The sequence below is a fragment of the Lagenorhynchus albirostris genome, chromosome X, assembly GCF_949774975.1.
Source record: "Lagenorhynchus albirostris chromosome X, mLagAlb1.1, whole genome shotgun sequence".
In the NCBI taxonomy this organism is placed as follows: Eukaryota; Metazoa; Chordata; class Mammalia; order Artiodactyla; family Delphinidae; genus Lagenorhynchus; species Lagenorhynchus albirostris.
Genome location: NC_083116.1, coordinates 19,686,260 through 19,705,906, shown reverse-complemented (window position 1 = coordinate 19,705,906; position 19,647 = coordinate 19,686,260). Strand labels below are relative to the sequence as shown.

The window sequence follows — 19,647 nt, the reverse complement described above, 5'->3', positions numbered from 1 at the left end:
CTGCTTCCCTGTGAACGTGAGCTGGGATGCTTCTATTCCAGCCCTCTGTCACTACGAGTGACTGGGGTGAGAACAGCCTGCTTTGGGGGTCAGACAGACTCAACAAGCCTCCTTTACTCTACTTCAGAGGACAGCCTCAAGGTTGCACACTAGCCGAAGCAGCTGCTGCTAGAGGCTCTGACTCTGATGCTGGATGCAGCAGAGCAGAGTTATGCTAAGGTAACCATAGAGAGTCATTCCAGACTGGCCTTGGGGCTTGGTGTCTGCAGTAGGTATGATTTTATTTTGTCTCTGTGCCCTTCCAAGTGAAGGAGGAGGGAGTCATGGGCCAACTGGGGGAAGAAGGGGTGAATACAGTTGCTAGAGGGTTCACATGGGAGATGGTGGCAATGAAGTGTCTCTACCTGTGGCTTCTTCCACCTTTGTCCCTCAGGACTCTCGCTGCCACAGGCCCTGCACTGTCTCTGGCTCGCCAAGTTGATAACAGTGCAGATTCACTTTCTGAACACTGGCCAGAACACAATGCTCATCAACCTGGGCTGCCACAGTCTGATGGACCCTATCATGGCCCTACTTGGTTCTATTAGGTGAGCAAGCAAGAAAAATGTAGCTAGCAATGCCAGCATCCTCTCTCTCGCTGTCCCACTCATGGGACCCAGAGGCTGAGTGACTTGCCTAAGGTCTCAGGGCCAGTGACAGAACCGGGGAGTCCAATTCTCGTGACTTAGCTGTCTGATAAACCAAATGTCCATTTCATGGTAGTATTTCTCACTAGCATATTTGGGCAGAGGTTGGAGAATAGTGAGACAATACTGTGTCCTTTTCCACGGGCTGTTAGGTCAGCAGAGGGGGCAGGCACCTTTAGCCCTCCAGACCGTTGAGATTCAGAGTAACGTCCCTGCTAGTGGTCCCATGAGCAGCTCTTAACCCCAGCATTTCTAGAATGATGAGCCTGGGTTAGCATAGCTAGTTATGGCTGCTGGAGGCTGGTTTTAGCCATTTAATGAGCAAGGATGTTTATCAGGGAATCAGCCCTTTCATTGTTCCATGTGTAGTTGAGTTAGTGGAAGAATATTCTTTCTCAGTAGTTTTCTCATAACTAACGTTTTTAGTTAATAGTCATTGAGTCATTTGATATGGAGTCATCACAGCAAGGTCAGGACAGGTCAAGAACCCTCTGTTTAACAGTATGGGAATGGATGTAAAACATCTTAGAAATGTTTTCATTTAAATTGATTTTTTAAAAAGGTTGGTACTGGAAGGGGCATGTTTCAGTTATCTGGTAAACTCATTTAAATACCTCAATGTCTTCTATTGCTGAATAAACAAAGCATGATTGCTTGTAATACCGGTGTTGCTAAGTGCTGCACACGCTTCTGTGTGTGTATATGTGTGTGTGTGTGTGTATGTGTGTGTGAGTGAGTGAGTGAAAGAGAGCGGGAAAGAGAGAGGCAGAGGGAGAGGGGAGGGTGAAGGAGCTTATTATGTGAAAAACACTGAATTCAACATTCCAGGTTTTTCTCTCTTGGACTATATGGTTCTGGTCCACTGGGTAGAACATATTTCGTTCATGTATTAAAACCCACTAATCTTGATTCTTAGAGCTCCTCCTTCAAACTCCTCAAGGACAGGTACACTCTCATATTCATCCTTGCATCCCCTATTGCTGGTAGAATGTCTTGGACAGAATAAGCACTTGAGCAACGTTTGAATTGAAATGTTGAATTTCATGTCTTGAGGTCCAGCCACATGGAAACAAACTGTTTTACTGGTGTGGGTACAAAACTTTTTTAAAAAAATGGGAATAAGATAATGTCTTATATTTTGTTTCTATTTTTTAACGTGTTTAGAATTTGTTGTCTTTTTATGATTCCAACCACACATTGGACTTCTCTCCAACAACTCCCAGATCCCTTTCCTTTGCCAGAACTGATGGTTTGGAGACTAACATCTTGTGAATAGCATTTGTCTCATTTTCTCCTAAATGCAGTACTTTGTGTTTGCTCACATTGAAGCTCATCTGTCACTTCTTCACCCAGAAATACAGACTTGTGGGACTCTCCTGCCAGTTTTGTATTGACTTAGAATTTCACTATTTCAAAATGTACAAAAAAATCAGTATCTCCATCATTTGTAAAATTTATTGCTACTATGTGATGGGCAGTGTTCTAATTTATAAACATTAATATATTTAATGAAACTAATCCTGGTGCCACTTTGGGTGCTCTCACTTTATATTTCATAAACCTCCTCTATCAGGAGTTTCTTTTCTTAACCTAGAGACTGTGGGAAGAACTTAGGAAGTGTGTGAATTTGGATGGAAAAAATACGTTTAGATTTTCACTAACCTCTAACTGAAGTTTAGAGTTTTCTTCCATTATAAATGTAGGTGAACAAAGTACAGAAGTATTAGCAGGACCTGTGACTTTTTCACAAGTATCACAGATATTATCGTATCACAAGTTATTGCAGATATTTTGAAATATTTATGTTTATCTACTTCAGAATTATAGTAGTTATTAGACCTGTCATTGCACGTTGCTATTTAATGTGTTATAGGAGCACATATGCTACTATGTCACACATGTGTTTTGATAACGGTATTATTTCAATACAGTTGGTTTCCTTTGTATTTTATTTCATGTATTTAAAAATGTTATTCTGATAGAGAGTTCACAGGCTTCACCAGATTTCCCAAGGGGTACATGGCACCAAAAATTAAGAACCCCTCCTTTATACTCTCTCAGCCATACAAGGCAGAGGCTCTGAAGGGTGGTGGAAATTGGGAGGACTCAGAGGAGTCCTGCATTCTCACTCCAGCTCCACCATCCACGTAGCTGTGTGACCTGGGGTATGGCTTTTCTCTTTCTGAGACTTGTTTTCCTTCATGGCAATAATGGGGAGGGAACCATCTGCCCCTGCAGGGTGTTGTGAAGATCAGATGACATAATGTCTGTGTACAGAGTTGGTTTGAAAACACTTTGAAGCACAATATGAGGTATTTGTTGAGGAGTAAGGTTGCAGAGGTCTGATGCCCCAGAGATCTATCAATTTTAGGGTAATCTAATATTCAAACAGACTTGGAGTGAGCGCAGTTAGGTAAAGAACACTCTTTCTTATGTCCTGCATCCATTTTCTACCCAAGATCTGAGATCATCTCCATAAGGTTATACAGCCTTGAATGCTTGTACTTGTGTGTGATCAATTCCTTTTCCTTCCTTCTGTTGCCCTAAGCAATTGCTTCAGTATGCCTTTGAGATCTTCCACCCAGATAGAAAATTTAGGCAAGCTGAGATCTTCAAAGCTTCCTGCCAAACTGGAAGAATGGAATGGTGTTATGGATCTTGGGATATGGGAAAGAAGATTAAGGCCCCTCTGGCCGCCTTGTTTATGACATGTGGTCTGTCCTGTGATAGGAGGGGTAAAATTGGAAGGTTACTGGAGACTGTATCATAAGACAGCAGAAGGAAGTTTCTTCCCTATGTCAGGCTTGGGCCAGGCATTACTTACCTCTGATGGAGCATCGTTCAGTAAAACCTCCTGAATTTTTCTGAACCAGCCAGTCTCATTCTTCTTTTGAGTTACCTGTGGCCCTATGGGATTCCCAATACTGGAAAGGTAGCTCTGGTGTCATTAAAGCATTGTTAATATGATTATTAGTTGAATAATTATTATAGCTCCTTATTGAGTATGTATTTTGCCAAGCATAGTTAGTACCGGGCACTTTGCACTGAGCAAAGCCTCTTAAATGACCCTTTGAGGGAAGTACACTTAGATTTCCACTTTATAGATGAAAAAACAAAGGCTCAGAGAGGTTAAGTGACAGTGTTAGAAAGTGGCCTTGGGGACCACGGTATGATAGAGAATAAATTGAAGCCAGGCAGATTGGGCTCAAATCCTAGACTTTGTCACATACTAGATGTGTGACATACTAGATGTCACATACTAGATGTGACTACCTTTCTGAGCCTGTTTTCTCTTCTTACCATATTTCACACTTCCTGACATTTGTGAAGCCTTCCTTGATGTCCCTCCTGCAGAACCTTGTACATGACTGTGTCATTTAGCAGGCATCCCCACCAGAGTGTCCACTCTTGAAGGAAGAGGTCATACTTTGTTCCCTTTTGAATTTCTAGGACCAAGGCTTGTACATACCAGGTTCTCTATAATGGCATGTGAATGTATTGAATACAACGTAGGGTTTATAATAATTCTTAGCAATTGGGTTGATATGGAGGTTAAATAAGATACTGGGCCATTAGAAAGTTTTGAGTTTTCAGTTGGGCAGACCAAGATTCAAATCTTATCTCTGCCTTTTAGGAACTTCTCAACTCAGAGTCTCAGCTGAAACAAGGAAGTGCTATCTACGTTTGTTTCACAGTTGTAGTAAACGATGAAGAATTTAAGCTCAGTGTGTTAAAGCCTACCCTTCTAGCTCCCTGAGGGCAAGGGCCAGCCATGCTCCTTTTTTTCTTTTTTACATCTTTATTGGAGTATAACTGCTTTACATTGTTGTGTTAGTTGCTGCTGCATAACAAAGTGAATCAGCTATACATACACATATATGCCCCTATCCCCTCCCTCTTGCATCTCCCTCCCACCCTCCCTATCCCATCCCTCTAGGTGGTCACAAAGCACCGAACTGATCTCCCTGTGCTATGTGGCTGCTTCCCACTAGCTAGCTATTTTACGTTTGGTAGTGTATATATGTCCATGCCACTGTCTCACTTCGTCCCAGCTTACCCTTCCCCCTCCCCATGTCCTCAAGTCCATTCTCTACGTCTGCGTCTTTATTCCTGTCCTGCCCCTAGGTTCTTGTATACCACAGTGTCTGGCAGAGTGCCTGGGACTGAGTTAATGTTCCGAATATGTTTAAACAGCTGAATTTCCTTTCTTGAGGCCTAGCAACATGATGTAGCCCCACAATTCTAGGTGTGAACACAAAAACATTTTTCTTAAAATGAGAGCAAGGTCACGACTCTTAATTACTTTTGACTGAACCATAATCATAAAATCATAACTCTTTATTGTGAATGCACTCTGGGCGAGGCACTGGCTGAGCAATTTTCAGGTACTATCTTATTGAATCTTGACCACCACTCTCTGGGGAAGGTACTATTTCTCCTTAATTTAAAAAATGGAAGCTCCCATTGTGTCCACAGGTGGTAATTGACTTTAGGCAGCATGAGAGCATAACAGTTGCTCAGTAGATGGTAGCAGTTGTGGTGAAAAGTGAATCCAGGTCTTTTTGATAGACTGTCCAAGACAGCTAAGAATCCGAAGGGCTCACCCAGTCCTACCAGGTGAGTCAAAAGGTCTTGCACATCTATGCTGTCTTTTCAAGTAACATAGTTTATTCTGCATTATATGAAAAGCATACATTTTGGGGCACAATTAAATATGAAACACTGTATAACTTGAACACAGATATGCGTCCAAGATTTGCTCTGAAAACTAACTTTTCCATTTGCATTGAAGACATTTAACAAGCAACTTGGTAATATTAAAAAATCAGAACTGGTGATGTCACAGGACTAGGAAGGGAGATGAAATAATCATTTGTAAAATAAAAGAATGCTTCTATTCATTATTATCTGGAAAAATCTAACTACTGTATCTCCTAAAAATAACAAAACAGTAAAATTTCAAAATTCAGGAGGAACAACAGAACAATAAATAGCATTTGTAAGGAAAAAATAGCTTCTTTAATAGATTTCTATGGTGAATGAAAAGGATTGTGAGAGATGGTATGTGCTGCAATTTGATTATGTAATATAATGCAAACATACTCTATTTTTTTAACACTGCTGTAGCATTCTCCTTTACTCTTTTTTAAAATAGATCTTTATTGGAGTATAATTGCTTCACAATACTGTGTTAGTTTCTGTTGTACACCAAAGTGGATCAGCCATATGCATACATATGTCCCCATACTCTATTTTTATACATTTTGAACAACTCTGGACTAGTGCATTAGGACTTTCCGAAGAAACAGAACCAATGGGATGCATATATACATACATACATATATATGTATATATATGTATGTGTATACACATATGTATATATGTGTGTGTGTATAAATATATATATATATGTATTTATTTATTTATTTTAAGGAATTGGCTGATGTGATTTCGGGTGCTGGAAAGTTTGACATTTTGCAGGGCTGGCTGGCAGTCTGGAAATTCTGGCAGGCGTTAATGCTGCAGTTTTGAGTCCAAAGCAATCTGGAGGCACAGTTCTTTTCTCCTTGGAGGACTTCAGTCTTTTACAACTGATTGGATGAGGCCCACCCACATTATGGAGGGTAAGATATGTTACTCAAAGTCTACTGGTTTAAATGTTAATCACATCTCAAAAATACCTTCACAGCAACATCTAGACTGGTATTCAACCAAGCAACAGGGCACTACAGTGTAGCCAACTTGACACACAAAATTCACCATTACAACTAGTATATTCAAGCAGGCTGGGAGAAGTACACCTGGACTAAGTTGGCAGGAATAATAGGAAGAGAGCATTTGTACTACAAGTAGATCAAGTGAAGGAGAGCAAGGGGCCTGGGTGTGGCAGTTGCTTTAAATGCATTTTATTTAACTTATTTAAATAAGAAATAATTGTTAAGTGGCAAATTTCCCCTATTTCATAGGTGTTATTAAAACAAGGTATTGCACGACCCCTGAGACTGATGAATCAAAGCCTTCTGTAGCGTTGATGACAGCGATGCTTCATTGAGGAAGCTACTGTAAGAATAACGCTCGCTTCCTGCTGGTGCCACAGCTGGTTGCTTAGGGGGAAGCCAGCTTTCAGCATGAATGGGCTGCTGTGGAATCCTGTTTTCTAGCTGTCAAAGCAGAAGATTTAGCATCTTCTTCCAATATTCTGGTAACTCAAAGGAAGAAATTGAGATGATTTACTAAAGGATTACTTAGAGAGCAAGCAATTCAAAACAGGACACCAAACTGAGGTATAAAAAAGGAATATTTATCTTTTAAAAATACAACTTTGAACACTACTGACATGTGATTTACAAAGTATTTTTGTGAAATACTCTTCACTGACTTTGCTTAGTGCATTCTCTTATTTTCAATCAAGACTCAAGGGAGGGCATGCTTATGTTATTACAAGCACCACCAACACCACAGAAGAAAAGACCATCTCTGCCTCAGGATATTAGTCCCCAGTTCTCATCCTTTCCATTTCTTTTCCATCAGCCAGGACTTCCTGACTGGTCCACGCACACTCTGCCATTGTAATCTGCTGGTGGGCACTGCAGAACTACAGGAGTCCCAGTTCTCAGGACTCTAGGTGGAGCCGACCTATTTGTGCAAAGCTTCACACACCCTAGCCTACTATTTATTCATTACCAGGAATTTTCTATTAATACTCATATCAACTCTTTGCAGACATTCAGCATGAAGTAAACATAGTATTTACAGCAGTACATGGTTTGCAATTCAACACATTGACAGCAGAAGAAAAGGGACCACCAGACTTTGTAAGAAGACCAGAGGGGAAGCATATCAAAATAAATCCCTTCTGCTAATGTGTGTGTGTGTGTGTGTGTGTGTGTTTGTGAGCACACACGTGTGTTTTAATTCATAGAAAACTAAACATGCCCTCCTTTAAAAGCAGGCTATTTACAAGGTGACTCTGAATACCACATACACATGCCAGTCATACTGGACACTTGCTTTCTGTGAATACATCTAGTTTTTTAAAAATTCTGAAATAAACCTTTTATCTGATACATTAGAGAAAATAACTTTGAAACATTTGTCAACTTTTCGTTCACAGTAATTTTGTAAAAAGCCACAAACCATGCTTTGTCTTTTAAAAGGTGAACCTGGTCAAGCACCTTCTAGCAGACACTGATATGTTATTCACTTACTGGCCTACTGGGAATTGGAAAGACAATGTCAGTTATGGAGTCCCTAGTGCTCCTTTCATTCCTCTCACCAGTAGCAACATTAATGTGAAGAGAAGTTCTGAAACACAAATCACATATAAATCATCAAAACATTTCAGTTAACAGTGTTTAAAAAATACTAAAGTCTACAACAGTAGTACAGACACTGAAAACACCCCAAATACTCTGTAGCCTCAGGCCTTTTTAAATACTACTAATAAAAAGAGACAACCAATTGACAGAAAAGGAGGAAGTTACAGCACTTGAGGTTTGAGTCAATTTCTTTACAGGGCCTGTAGCTTGAGGTGCTGCTCTAGGATCCTTATTTTAAGTCAAAAGATATTCCAGGAATGAATTGACAAATTTAAAGCAATTTCCACTTGAAAACCATTGAAAATACAAATCACTTTCTAAGCTTGTCCAACACACATTTATTTTCAGGATCCCAGGTTGTCAGGCAAAGGGATTCAGGTCAGTTTCAAGCCCTCAAAGCCACAGAATTTCCATCTCTTCTCCAGACTGGCTCCAACTCCAGTCATTTCCTGCTTGAAGGTATGCTGGAGTCTGCTCATGAGACATTCTACATCACTGGTACAGATCTGTGGGACAGAGAGGACATCTCCATTCAGAACCAGTCCCACCTTCCTAATCTGGCTTCCCCAATGTTGCTTTAGAATGCTGACGCGCACGTGTGTGTGCTAGGCGTGGGGTCGACCTTCCCCTCCCTGTGTGTGTGTATGTGTCGGTTGAGTGGATTACAGATGGAAGCCTTCTGCTTGGACTGCCTGAGTCCACTGAAATTTCTTTTTGTTTCTGTATTTCATAACTGCTTTATTTAGGCATAATTTACATACAATAAATTCACTTATTTTACATGTACACGTTGATGAATTTTAGTAAAGTTATACAATAGTGCAACTGTCACCACGATTCAGTTTTAGAACATTCCATCACCCCCCCACAAAGGTTCCTTTGTGCCCCTTTGCAGTCAATCTTTACTCCCAAACCCTGACTCAGATCGTTTTCACTGTGATTTTGCAGTTTTTGGAAATTTCATATATGTGTAATTGTACAATATATAGTCTTTTGTGACTAGTTTCTTTCACTTAGCATGATGTTTTTGAGATTGATCGCCACCAAGCTTTCTCTGGGAAAGAGCTGGTGTCGGTCATGCGGAGAGGCTTGGGTCTGCAGCCAGCTGAATGATGGCTTATCAGTACTGGTGATGTTACGTTCAGGCCCACTGAAGCTACAAAGCCTTTGGGGAAGAGAGGGAGGCAGAAATGGCTGCCACCAGAGCAGAAGTCTTCACACCCGTCTTAGTTCACAAAGGAAAAGTGACAGGAATAGAGAATGCTCTGTGTTCCTACTTCTCTGCTCCCTCTCCCCACTCCTCTCTCTCTCTCTCTCTCTCTCTCTCTCTCTCTGTCACAAACACACACACACACACACACACACACACACACACACACACACCAATATAAAAACAAAAACAAATCTGTTGACCCTTAGGGTTTGCTTCATCTTTATGTTAGTAGCATAGTAGCAACTTTCCTAACTGTGAACCTGGATACTAGGGCTTGGCTGAAGAGCACTATGGGATCCTTAAAGAAATCCCAAGTTGCTGTCACAGTAAATATTTATAAAGGTGGTAGAAGGGACCCCCAAATTCTTATAGTACCATTGCAGGCTCTCTTTGGGAGGCCCTGGTACTACCCTGGCAGGAAGCTGCTCAGGAGGAACTGGCACTAGACTAGGAGTGAGGTCATGCCTTCTCCCCAGTGCTAGTAGTGGACTGTATCCAGTTGAGTGAATGAAGCACACTGCACAGTATCAGTAGAGTTGAATCCCCATTTCAAAAAACATAAATCTATAATGCTTATAGATATATACATACACTATAGGTGCAGCAGATGTATAAAAAAGGGTCTGAAATAAGATATGCCAAACTGTTAACAATGGTTATCCTTGAGAGATGGGACTGTGGGGAACTCTCCCTTTGCCTTTACTGTAGTTCTATATTGCTTACATTTTAAAGAGAACATGTTTGCATTATTTTTGCAATTAAAAAAACCGGATCGTTTTTACTGACACAGAGTTCAGTTTCAAACCACCTCAACAGACCACTTGGTCCTGGTGCTCACATTGAATCCCTCCCTTCACTGCCAATGGGCTGGCCGCTTAATTGCAGAATAGCATCACTTCCCAGAGATAAATGCCAGGCAAGTGCTAGCTAAAACTAAAACAAATGCCGTGAGGAGGATGTATCACCACAGCTGGATTACCAAATGGGCCAGTGCCTCTGTTAAGAGGATATATGCTTATGTACCACAATGTTCATTGCAGCTCTATTCACAATACCCAGGACATGGAAGCAACCTGTGTCCATTGACAGATGAATAGATAAAGAAGATGTGGCACATATATACAATGGAGTATTACTCAGCCATAAAAAGAAACAAAATTGAGTTATTTGTAGTGAGGTGGATGGACCTCGAGTTTGTCATACACAGTGAAGTAAGTCAGAAAGAGAAAAACAAATACCGTACGCTAACACATATATATGGAATCTAAGAAAAAAAAAAAGGTCATGAAGAACCTAGGGGCAGGACAGGAATAAAGACACAGACATAGAAAATGGACCTGAGGACATGGGGAGGGGGAAGGGTAAGCTGGGACGAAGTGAGAGTGAGGCACGGACATATATACACTACCAAACGTAAGGTAGATAGCTAGTGGGAAGCAGCCACATAGCACAGGGAGATCAGCTCGGTGCTTTGTGACCACCTAGAGGGGTGGGATAGGGAGGGTGGGAGGGAGGGAGACACAAGAGGGAAGAGATATGGGAACATATGTATATGTATAACTGATTCACTTTGTTATAAAGCAGAAACTAACACACCATTGTAAAGCAATTATACTCCAATAAAGATGTTAAAAGAAAAAGAGGATATATGCTTAAATGGCTTAACGTTTTGGACATCTAACTGTCAGAAGTCTGCATTCCAATGGCACTTCTCAAAAGGCCCAGATCCTATGAAATAGTGAGTACAATCCATGAGCAGCTTTAACTGAATGCTGCTTCTGAAAAAATTGTATCATGAGTTTATTTATTCTGAGGGGTCAAGAGTCCCCTCCTGCCTATATGAGGCATGCATCCTTGACTTTCCAGGGAACTGGCACTTACCCTTGCTCTTGATGCTTTGTGAGCTCCCCCACAGGATAGCATTCAGGGAAGGAACCGGCCCATGAGATCAGCTGTGAGCAAATATGCAGTCTGTATTACAGACTTATTGTTCCAACTCTTTTTGTCCCTGCCTTGATTGTGTCATTGTAGATAATGGCAGTGCTAATGGCTAAAGGCCCAGGGCAAAAGTTTGGTGAGAAATATTTGTTAATTAGCATATGATATGTAAAGTAAAAGGAGGAAAATTCTTCTAAGATATATCTTGGAAGTAGGGTGGCCAATTCATTCAGGTTTGCCCGGGACTTCCCCGGTGTCAGCGTTAGAAGTCCCAAGTCCCAGGAAACCCTTCAGTCCCAGGCAAACAGGGACAGACGGTCACCCTATTAGCAAGAGAGAAACTTTACGCTGAATCACAGTGAGAGAATAGGTGAGGGAAATTTCCTTACAGTGATTGCTAATGACTTATTTGTGCTTGAGGAGAGTGAGGCCACCTGTTCACAAAGAACCCTACATCGCCTTGCATGGCCATCTCAGGCCCCCACATACCTTATTATCAAGACGGTGCAAGTAGGAGCAGATATATTCAATGCTTGCTCCAAATGGGTGGACATGAAGGAATGTGGAGATAATCCCTATAGAGACAATAGCATGGAGGTTACACTTGAGCATTGTATTCGTTGAGATGCCACATGATAGCGTCTAGCAAGAGTCAACTCATACGTACATCATATGTATTGGGCACTATTCTAAGTTTATATATATTTTACACATTTAATCTTTACAACGACCCTGTGAGGTAGGTATTACCTACCATCCCCATTTCACAGATGAGAAGACACTGAGCCACAGAAAGTTTAAGCAACTTGCCCAAGGTCACACAGCTGGTAAGTGGCAGGTATTTGAATCCAGACAGTTGCTCTCAACCACTATGTGTATTGCCTCTCACTGCACTATACCGCATGCAGAAAATCTGGCATTTGAGGAGTCACTTCCATCATTCATGATGGCTAAACGCCATTTGAGTTCTACATTTTACAATGAATTTAGACTTTTACAATGACTTTAGATTGTGCTGGGTTTTTGCAGTTCCTCTGAACCATGTTTAAATTGGATTTTAGCCTCTTATGCATTTAATAATGTCTTGCTGTTGTGGCAAAAGTACAAATCATGTACTTTGCCTGATTAACCTTGTGCCTCTCACAAGAGAATCTGCTGATTGTATTTGGGTTTTATTCCGTGAGTAGGTCTGTAAAGAAAAGCCAAACATTTCCTTTATTCAAGTGGTGACTAGCATTCTGTTTGTCCTCAGAGCCCTGAATCTCTTCAAGTAACAGAATTCTTATAGCAATTTACAGCCTCCAGGGATGTGCATGATTTCTAACTCTGGAGTGATTGGCAGCTACACATACTGCCTTGATTATTCTGGCCACCAGGTTAATTGTGCTAATACTACTTCTTTCTCTGGCAACAGGCAGCATATAAATTGTTCAAAAGTCTACTATTTTTTCTTTATTTTTTTTTGAATTCCTCTCCTTTCATAAGATCTTAGGTATATCAAACAGACCCAGAACTTAGTTTGCTGAAAACTGCTAGGAAATAAAAGCTAAATTTGATTTGGTTTATAAACTATAACTTGTCTATATCCCTTTAAGCACCTGACAAAGAATATCACAAGTTTAAATTGTAGCTTAAAGTTCAAATAAGTTCTCTGTAAAAGTCCTCCAATATTAGATGGCAAGCGGGTGGGTTGGAGGATCCAGGAGGAACTGATGGTAGGGTTCAAAACTCTATTCAAAATGGATACTATTACTTATAACACTACTTGACTCTTTTTTTTTTTTTTTTTTTTTTTTGCGGTACACGGGCCTCTCACTGCTGTGGCCTCTCCCGTTGCGGAGCACAGGCTCCGGATGCGCAGGCTCAGCGGCCATGGCTCACGGGCCCAGCCGCTCCGCGGCATGTGGGATTTTCCCAGACTGGGACACGAACCCGCGTCCCCTGCATTGGCAGGCGGACTCTCAACCACTGCGCCACCAGGGAAGCCCTACTTTACTCTTAATGACTTGGTAAATTGAATTTCTAAACACTGACTCAAGCTGAGAAACTTAAATTCTGAAGAAGACAGTCCATATTCAAAGGAATTCTAGATACTATGGTCAAGAAATCCTGTCAAATGCCAAGAAGTAACTCCATAGATTTCAAAATACGAAGCAGTTTTTGTGGGTTCACACCCAAATAACCAATTTAAAAAATAGATTTTCCTTTCTGTGAGTTCAAGACTACTTTCTTTAAAAAGCAAAACACTAAACACTTAAGAATCTTTGTTTCTAGAACTATCCATTTACAGAGGTTTCCTCCTACCCATAGCTCTTCTCTGACAGGTCTCCCTGTTGCCATGCCAATTTGTTAAAGAACTTTGAGTTCGAAAACGGAAATAAGTTGTCACTCTTCTTGAAGACTCACTGGCAGATCCCCCTGTGCATCTTTATTAACATATCAAAGTGTTAAATCTGAGTACAATATCCATTACTGAAGGAGGCGGATGTATCTTTAAAATATGCAGAAGCTAATTAGTGTGGAGAACTTTTGAGATTGGGGTGAGGCTACAGTGTGGCTCAGCTTCCTAGAAGGCAGCTGGGATTATCTGCTGAGGCCCAAGATTAGCCCCTTTTAAATGACTGAATATTTTAGTCATTTTAAAGGGGCTCAATCTGCCACTGTTCTCCAAATAGAATATAAAGTCAACAAGCATTTGTGAATAGCGCTGTAAGTGCAAAATGTGTCTCATTTATTGAGGGCTTACTATGGGCTGGGCACTGTGTTTAGTGATTTAGATGAATTGTCGTATTTAATACTTGCAGCTACTTTTAGACAGGTAATATTATTATGCCCATTTTGCAGACGGAAGAACTGAAGCTCAGGATAGAAATGGTAGGGTCAAGACAGAAAGCCAGTTCTGTCTGATTCATTAACCACTTATGCTATCTTGCCTCTGTGAAAAAATTTTTATGTAACGAGAGCAATTGTAGCATTTATCTCATCAGTGCCCACCAGGGTCCAACACCCCACAGACAGCCTCCTGAGTCGCCTGCCAGTAACCTGGAAAGACAGGAGAGAGACACACACCTTCTCCGGAGGCCCATCTGGAGAAGCTCTCTGCCAAACAATGTCTGCACTGTCCCTTGAGTGGGAGTGAGAGGGCTCACCTATCTTTGCTTAGAGATTTAAAAAATCTACAACGTGTTTCTCTAGTGGACCCCCTCTTAGCATAGCACTTATACTGACACACTGGATGTGGCAGTGGTCACCAGGAGTTTGAAGAGGGCTGGGAGCTGCTATTACCGTTTTGATTGAAATCTGTACTTGTTCTTACCCTGTTGTCTTCAGGACTCTGGGTCCTTGCACTGTCATGCTTCATAAATGCTTGGCATGTGCTTATGCATCTTAGGTTAATCCTTCCCCCCACTCCACTGCACTCTATCCGTTGAATGTGTGTGTTAGCTTCCTTACCCACTAGCAGTGCTTCGCGTTCAGATTTGATAGGACAGCTGTTCAGGGTCTTCTCCAGAGGGTAGTCACTATCCTGGCTCGATGCACACAGTCTAGAGGCACAGCTTTCCTGTGGGAATAATATGTCTCCTGGGTCAGTGCACCTTATATGGTAACAGACTTGGTTTCAATTATACAACAGGGAACTTCTTAACAGCACCTCGAAAGCAATACTGTGCAATTTTGCTTATTGAATGGGAGGAAAAATAGCATAAATTACAAAAGCATCACCAATAATCCAAAGCTTCCTTATAAGCCTTCAAAACACACACAAAAATGTAGACATTCATCTTCACTAGTCTTTTTTTTCCCTTCTGCCTTTATCATTCTTGACTCTATGCAAGTAGTCTGGGGAACCAGACCCAACATTTATTGTCTGTAAGATGCCAGGTACTGTTAGGTATGTTTTATCTCCATTCTACAGGTGAGGAAGGTGAGGCTCAGATAAATCAGGTAACTTGTCTAAGATCACATTGCTAGAAAATGGTAGAGCCAGGATTTCATCCCAGGCCACCCAATGTGAAAAGGACCATTCTTTTTTTTTTAAAATTAATTTATTTATTTTTGGCTGTGTTGGGTATTCGTTTCTGTGCGAGGGCTTTCACTAGTTGTGGCGAGAGGCGGCCACTCTTCATTGCGGTTCGCGGGCCTCTCACTATCGTGGCCTCTCTTGTTGCGGAGCACAGGCTCCGGACACGCAGGCTCAGCAGCCATGGCTCACGGGCCCAGCTGCTCCGCGGCATGTGGGATCTTCCCAGACCAGGGCTCAAACCCGTGTCCCCTGCATCGGCAGGCGGACTCTCAACCACTGCGCCACCAGGGAAGCCCAGGACCATTCTTTTTTATTTTAGGTCCACACTATGCTAAAGGTCAGTCCCATATTGGAATGGAGAATCTACAGTGTGGCCGATCCACTCACAGGTAATCAACTGTTGGCTCTTGAACTAAAAATTAGAGCCTCTATTTATTGACTATCAGCTCTCTCTTTTCTCTGATAAGGACATTATCAATTAGGATATTTATGACTTTACAGCAAGAAATGACCATGACAGTGGACTTCTTTGTTGTTGAAAGTTTTCTCTTTCTGAGCATAGTGGGTATGTTTCATAAGAGATACTCAGGTGAAATCCATGACCAGCAGCCAAACTGAAAAATGCCTCCAGACCGTTCTCGGGTTTTTCTTTCTCTCTTTGGGTACTGAGAACATCTTTTCTGTATTATAAATGTGAAGCAGGAGCCTTCAGAAGAAGGAATAAAAGAAATCAGTGCTTCAGTCTCGCTGCTGTTGTAAAAGAGAGTGCTGGGGAAATGTTCCGGAGGGGGGAGCAGATCATGGATGACTCGGATGCTTCATCACTTCTTTCCTTCCAAAAGCCCTCAGCAGGGACAGGTTTCCTTCTTTTTTCTTTAAAGATGCCTTCAAAGCTTCCAGGATGCTGCCCCTGAATGAAACTAATGGTCTTTGCTGCAAGACATGTTGTTTTGTGGATTTACAGGCTTCCAGGCTGTACTCAGAAGGGAAACCTTTCTTGATGACCTATTCAATCTTTGGTCTTTAGAATCCAATTCAGTCAGTAACCATCATGCCAAGTTTGATTTAAACTGCTGGCTCACTTCTAAGCCACGGGCTGTACATGTGCTTCTAACCCCCTTAAAACATTAAATGATCCAGCAAGCCATTTCTTAAGTGTGAGAGTTTAACAGATTGGAGTTCATTTAAGATATGTAGACGTCCTGAGAAGTTTTAGCCATCTTGAATCAAAATGTAGCCTTACTGAAACCTGACTTCAGTTTTATTATAGCTGGCATTTAAAAAATTAGAAGGTATATTGAAGGGATGCTTATCACCTTGAATTTTTTTATAAACAAATATGAAGCTGCTTTATTAAGATACATCATCAATTCAGAAAAAATTAGATCCCCACAAATAAAACAACTAATTTCACAGATGACAGTATTAATCATGAAAAATAATAAAAATAAAACATTATGAATTACTATGAAGCATATTCAACAGTTACAGAAAAGAGAGGAATAGTATTTTCCTAAAACTGGAAATAATGGAATGATCTCAGAGTGTTTATAACATAAACTTCATTTAAAGAGAAGCACACAGTTAAAATGTTAAATTAAAAATAAATGAAAAGGAAACAAACTGGAAAAAAAAGTTTAATGGCTCTTTTAAAGGGTAGAATGGCCAATAAGGTAGTAGGAAATGGGCGATCAGAATTCAAGGGAGGGTTCATGACATCACCTTGAATTTTACTAGCAGATTCCAAGAGCTAGTTCTTTCTGCAGTAACACAGACATAAGTCACATTGTTATACTGCAAAACACTGACAATAACTCACACTGTGGTTTACTGTCAAGAAACCCAAACAAAAAGAAAAAATGTCCTTCCTCACCAAAACTTATTGCTTTCCTTTCAACCTGGAATTATTTTTGCAGTCTAATGTGATGGTACTTTGCTTCCTAACCTAATTGTGACAGTTTGAAATATTTGGTCACAAATCAGCTTCCCAGAGAAGATCAGATTATAATGAACTGTCATGACTTTCCCTGAAGGAAACCTCACTTAAAATAACAGGACAGAAACATATTCTGACTCACATTTTTCTGATTATCAGTTGGATTTCTCTCCCTGTCCTCTTTAGCTGCCACTTCAAGGTATATTTAGTTGCAAATGGGAAACACGTAGACTCAGGTATAATATTGCAAGATTTTTCAATGCCATTTGACCCTTCACTTCTTTAAATGAAATACTTTACAAAGCAGAGAGCTGCTTACACGAAAATGTCCTCAAGTCAATTTGTGATGTCAATCCTGAAGAGTGATTTTAAGCTTGATGTCATTAGGATAACCCCACGTTCATCTAGAGTCTTCTGGCTACACTACACACACACTCCATCTTATGCAAGAAGGGAAACAGAGCTAAGTAGCAGCTCTGGGACATTTTAGAAGCTCTGATCATATGAGGAAAGTCCTGCTAAATAGAGCAGCTTTGGCACTTTTCAATTAAATGCTTGATAACTGAATTTGTCTGGGATTATGCTCATTTCTTTAATAACACCCACAAAACTGGAAAGTGAGTTGGTTTTATGAAGTGGAAAAATTAAAAGCATATTGCAAATGGCCTCCGGAAGAAAACACTTCACACTTTCAATCATTTGTTTCAATTACACCAAGGTTGCCAGTTCTTTTTTTTTTTTGCGGTACGCGGGCCTCTCACTGCTGTGGCCTCTCCCGTTGCGGAGCAGAGGCTCCGGACGCGCAGGCTCAGCGGCCATGGCTCACGGGCCCAGCCGCTCCACGGCATGTGGGATCTTCCCGGACTGGGGCACGAACCCGTGTCCCCTGCATCGGCAGGCGGACTCTCAACCACTGCACCACCAGGGAAGCCCCCAGGTTGCCAGTTCTTAATGGCACTCTGGGGGAAGTCACTATGCTGGCAAACACACCCAGGGCCTGTATGCATTGCATCTTCCTGCCCTGAGCACAGAAGAGAAAAAGTATGAGCTCTTGTGGAACCGTAGAACTGTGGAATTGATTTCTGGCTCTTGGTCTAAGCTCCTAATCTTCTCTCTCTCTTTTTTTTTCTTTGTTATTTTTCTTTATTTATTTTTGGTTGTGCTGGGTCTTCGTTGCTACGTGGGCCTTCTCCAGTTGCAGTGAGGGGGGGCACCCCTCACTGTGGCACGTGGGCCTCTCATTGAGGTGGCCTCTCCCATTGCGGAGCACAGGCTCCAGGTAAGCGGGCTTCAGCAGCTGTGGCATGTGGGCTCAGTAGTCATGGCTCATGGGCTCTAGAGCGCAGGCTCAGTAGTTGTGGTGCACAGGCTTAGTTGCTCCGCAGCATGTGGGATCTTCCCGGACCAGGGCTCGAACCCGTGTCCCCTGCATTGGCAGGCAAATTCTTAACCACTGCGCCACCAGGGAAGTCCCCTAATCTTCTCTTTCTTCTGAGACATTAAGTCAGGCAGCTATGGTCAATGGGCCTTTCTTTCCAGAGGATAAGTTCACTTGAATGTTCAGGCATAAAGGAAATTAGAGAGGTGTGACAGGGAGACGCCATCAGTAGACTTTACATACCTTAAATAGACTGGGCACCTGATGCATGGTTGAGATACATTAATCCATCTAGAAGTTCGTAGACTTTCTCAGAGGTCCTCACTGGAGGTTCTATGGCTGCAGGCTCTCATTAGGCAAAGGCCCATTTTGCCTTCCCAGTTGCTATTATCTAGCTTTAGAATAATGTGTCTCGTTGTTTGCTTTCTAAGTTTCCCCCCTTTTGGTTTTGGCTGTTTCAACCTGCAGCAGCTCATTATTACACTAGATGGAGTGTCGGCAAAGACATGTCAATGTTCTGTTGTACTTGTGTTCCTTCGTTTAATGAAATGCTTAATTGAAAGTATTTTGTGTCACACGGGCTTTCTATGTTGTTATTTCCTTGACTAGATGAAGCAGGGATGAGGTGTATACTCTGATCTTCTCCAAGAAGGAAGACTGAGGAATGTTAGGGATGGACGGACATTTTATTCATTGAGAAGTGTACTCTCCAGAACCTTTAGAAATGCCAAGGACTCATACCTAAAAGCAGAGCCCTTGATTCAAGAATTACCCTGGAGAAGGGCTTTTAATCCCCAATCAACCAACCATTCCACATTGATACCTATTGGTAGGAGCTTCCAGGGCATTTTCATTGTCACTGAAAAGGGGGAAGGGGGGAAAGGGAAAAGGGTCACTTAGTACTCATGTACCTTTTCTTTAAGATTTTCCAACATTTTTTCCACCTGTAACTTGTCATCTTTGATTTTTTCAAGTTCAGCTTCTTTCCTTTTGTATTCCTCTTGGACTTTGAGTAGATGCTACAAGAAAGACCAAAGACAATTAAGTCTTAAGAAGCCACACTTCACTTAAAAACACTGGCTGAAGTTAGATATTAGGCAGGCCTGCCTCACTTTCCCCCAGTACACACAACCATTTCTCCATGCAAAGATAC

At 41.5% G+C, this 19,647-nt stretch overlaps 1 protein-coding gene across 7 annotated transcripts in view; it reads right to left on the bottom strand.

Annotated features, from left to right (window-relative positions):
- The window catches only part of ENOX2 (ecto-NOX disulfide-thiol exchanger 2), a 298,745-nt gene that overhangs the window by 8,206 nt on the left and 270,892 nt on the right, over nucleotides 1–19,647 (bottom strand). For 5 of the 7 annotated variants that reach the window (XM_060137045.1, XM_060137040.1, XM_060137043.1 and 2 more), the window contains 4 exons: nucleotides 19,406–19,513; nucleotides 14,610–14,718; nucleotides 11,646–11,731; nucleotides 6,967–8,511 (listed from right to left, as the gene is read on the bottom strand). In XM_060137045.1, coding sequence (XP_059993028.1) covers nucleotides 8,380–8,511; nucleotides 11,646–11,731; nucleotides 14,610–14,718; nucleotides 19,406–19,513 — 435 coding nt within the window. In that variant the 3' untranslated portion in view covers nucleotides 6,967–8,379. Of the gene's footprint in view, nucleotides 1–6,966; nucleotides 8,512–11,645; nucleotides 11,732–14,609; nucleotides 14,719–19,405; nucleotides 19,514–19,647 lie in introns of those variants that run through there. The other 2 variants (XM_060137042.1, XM_060137044.1) reach the window with 2 other exon arrangements.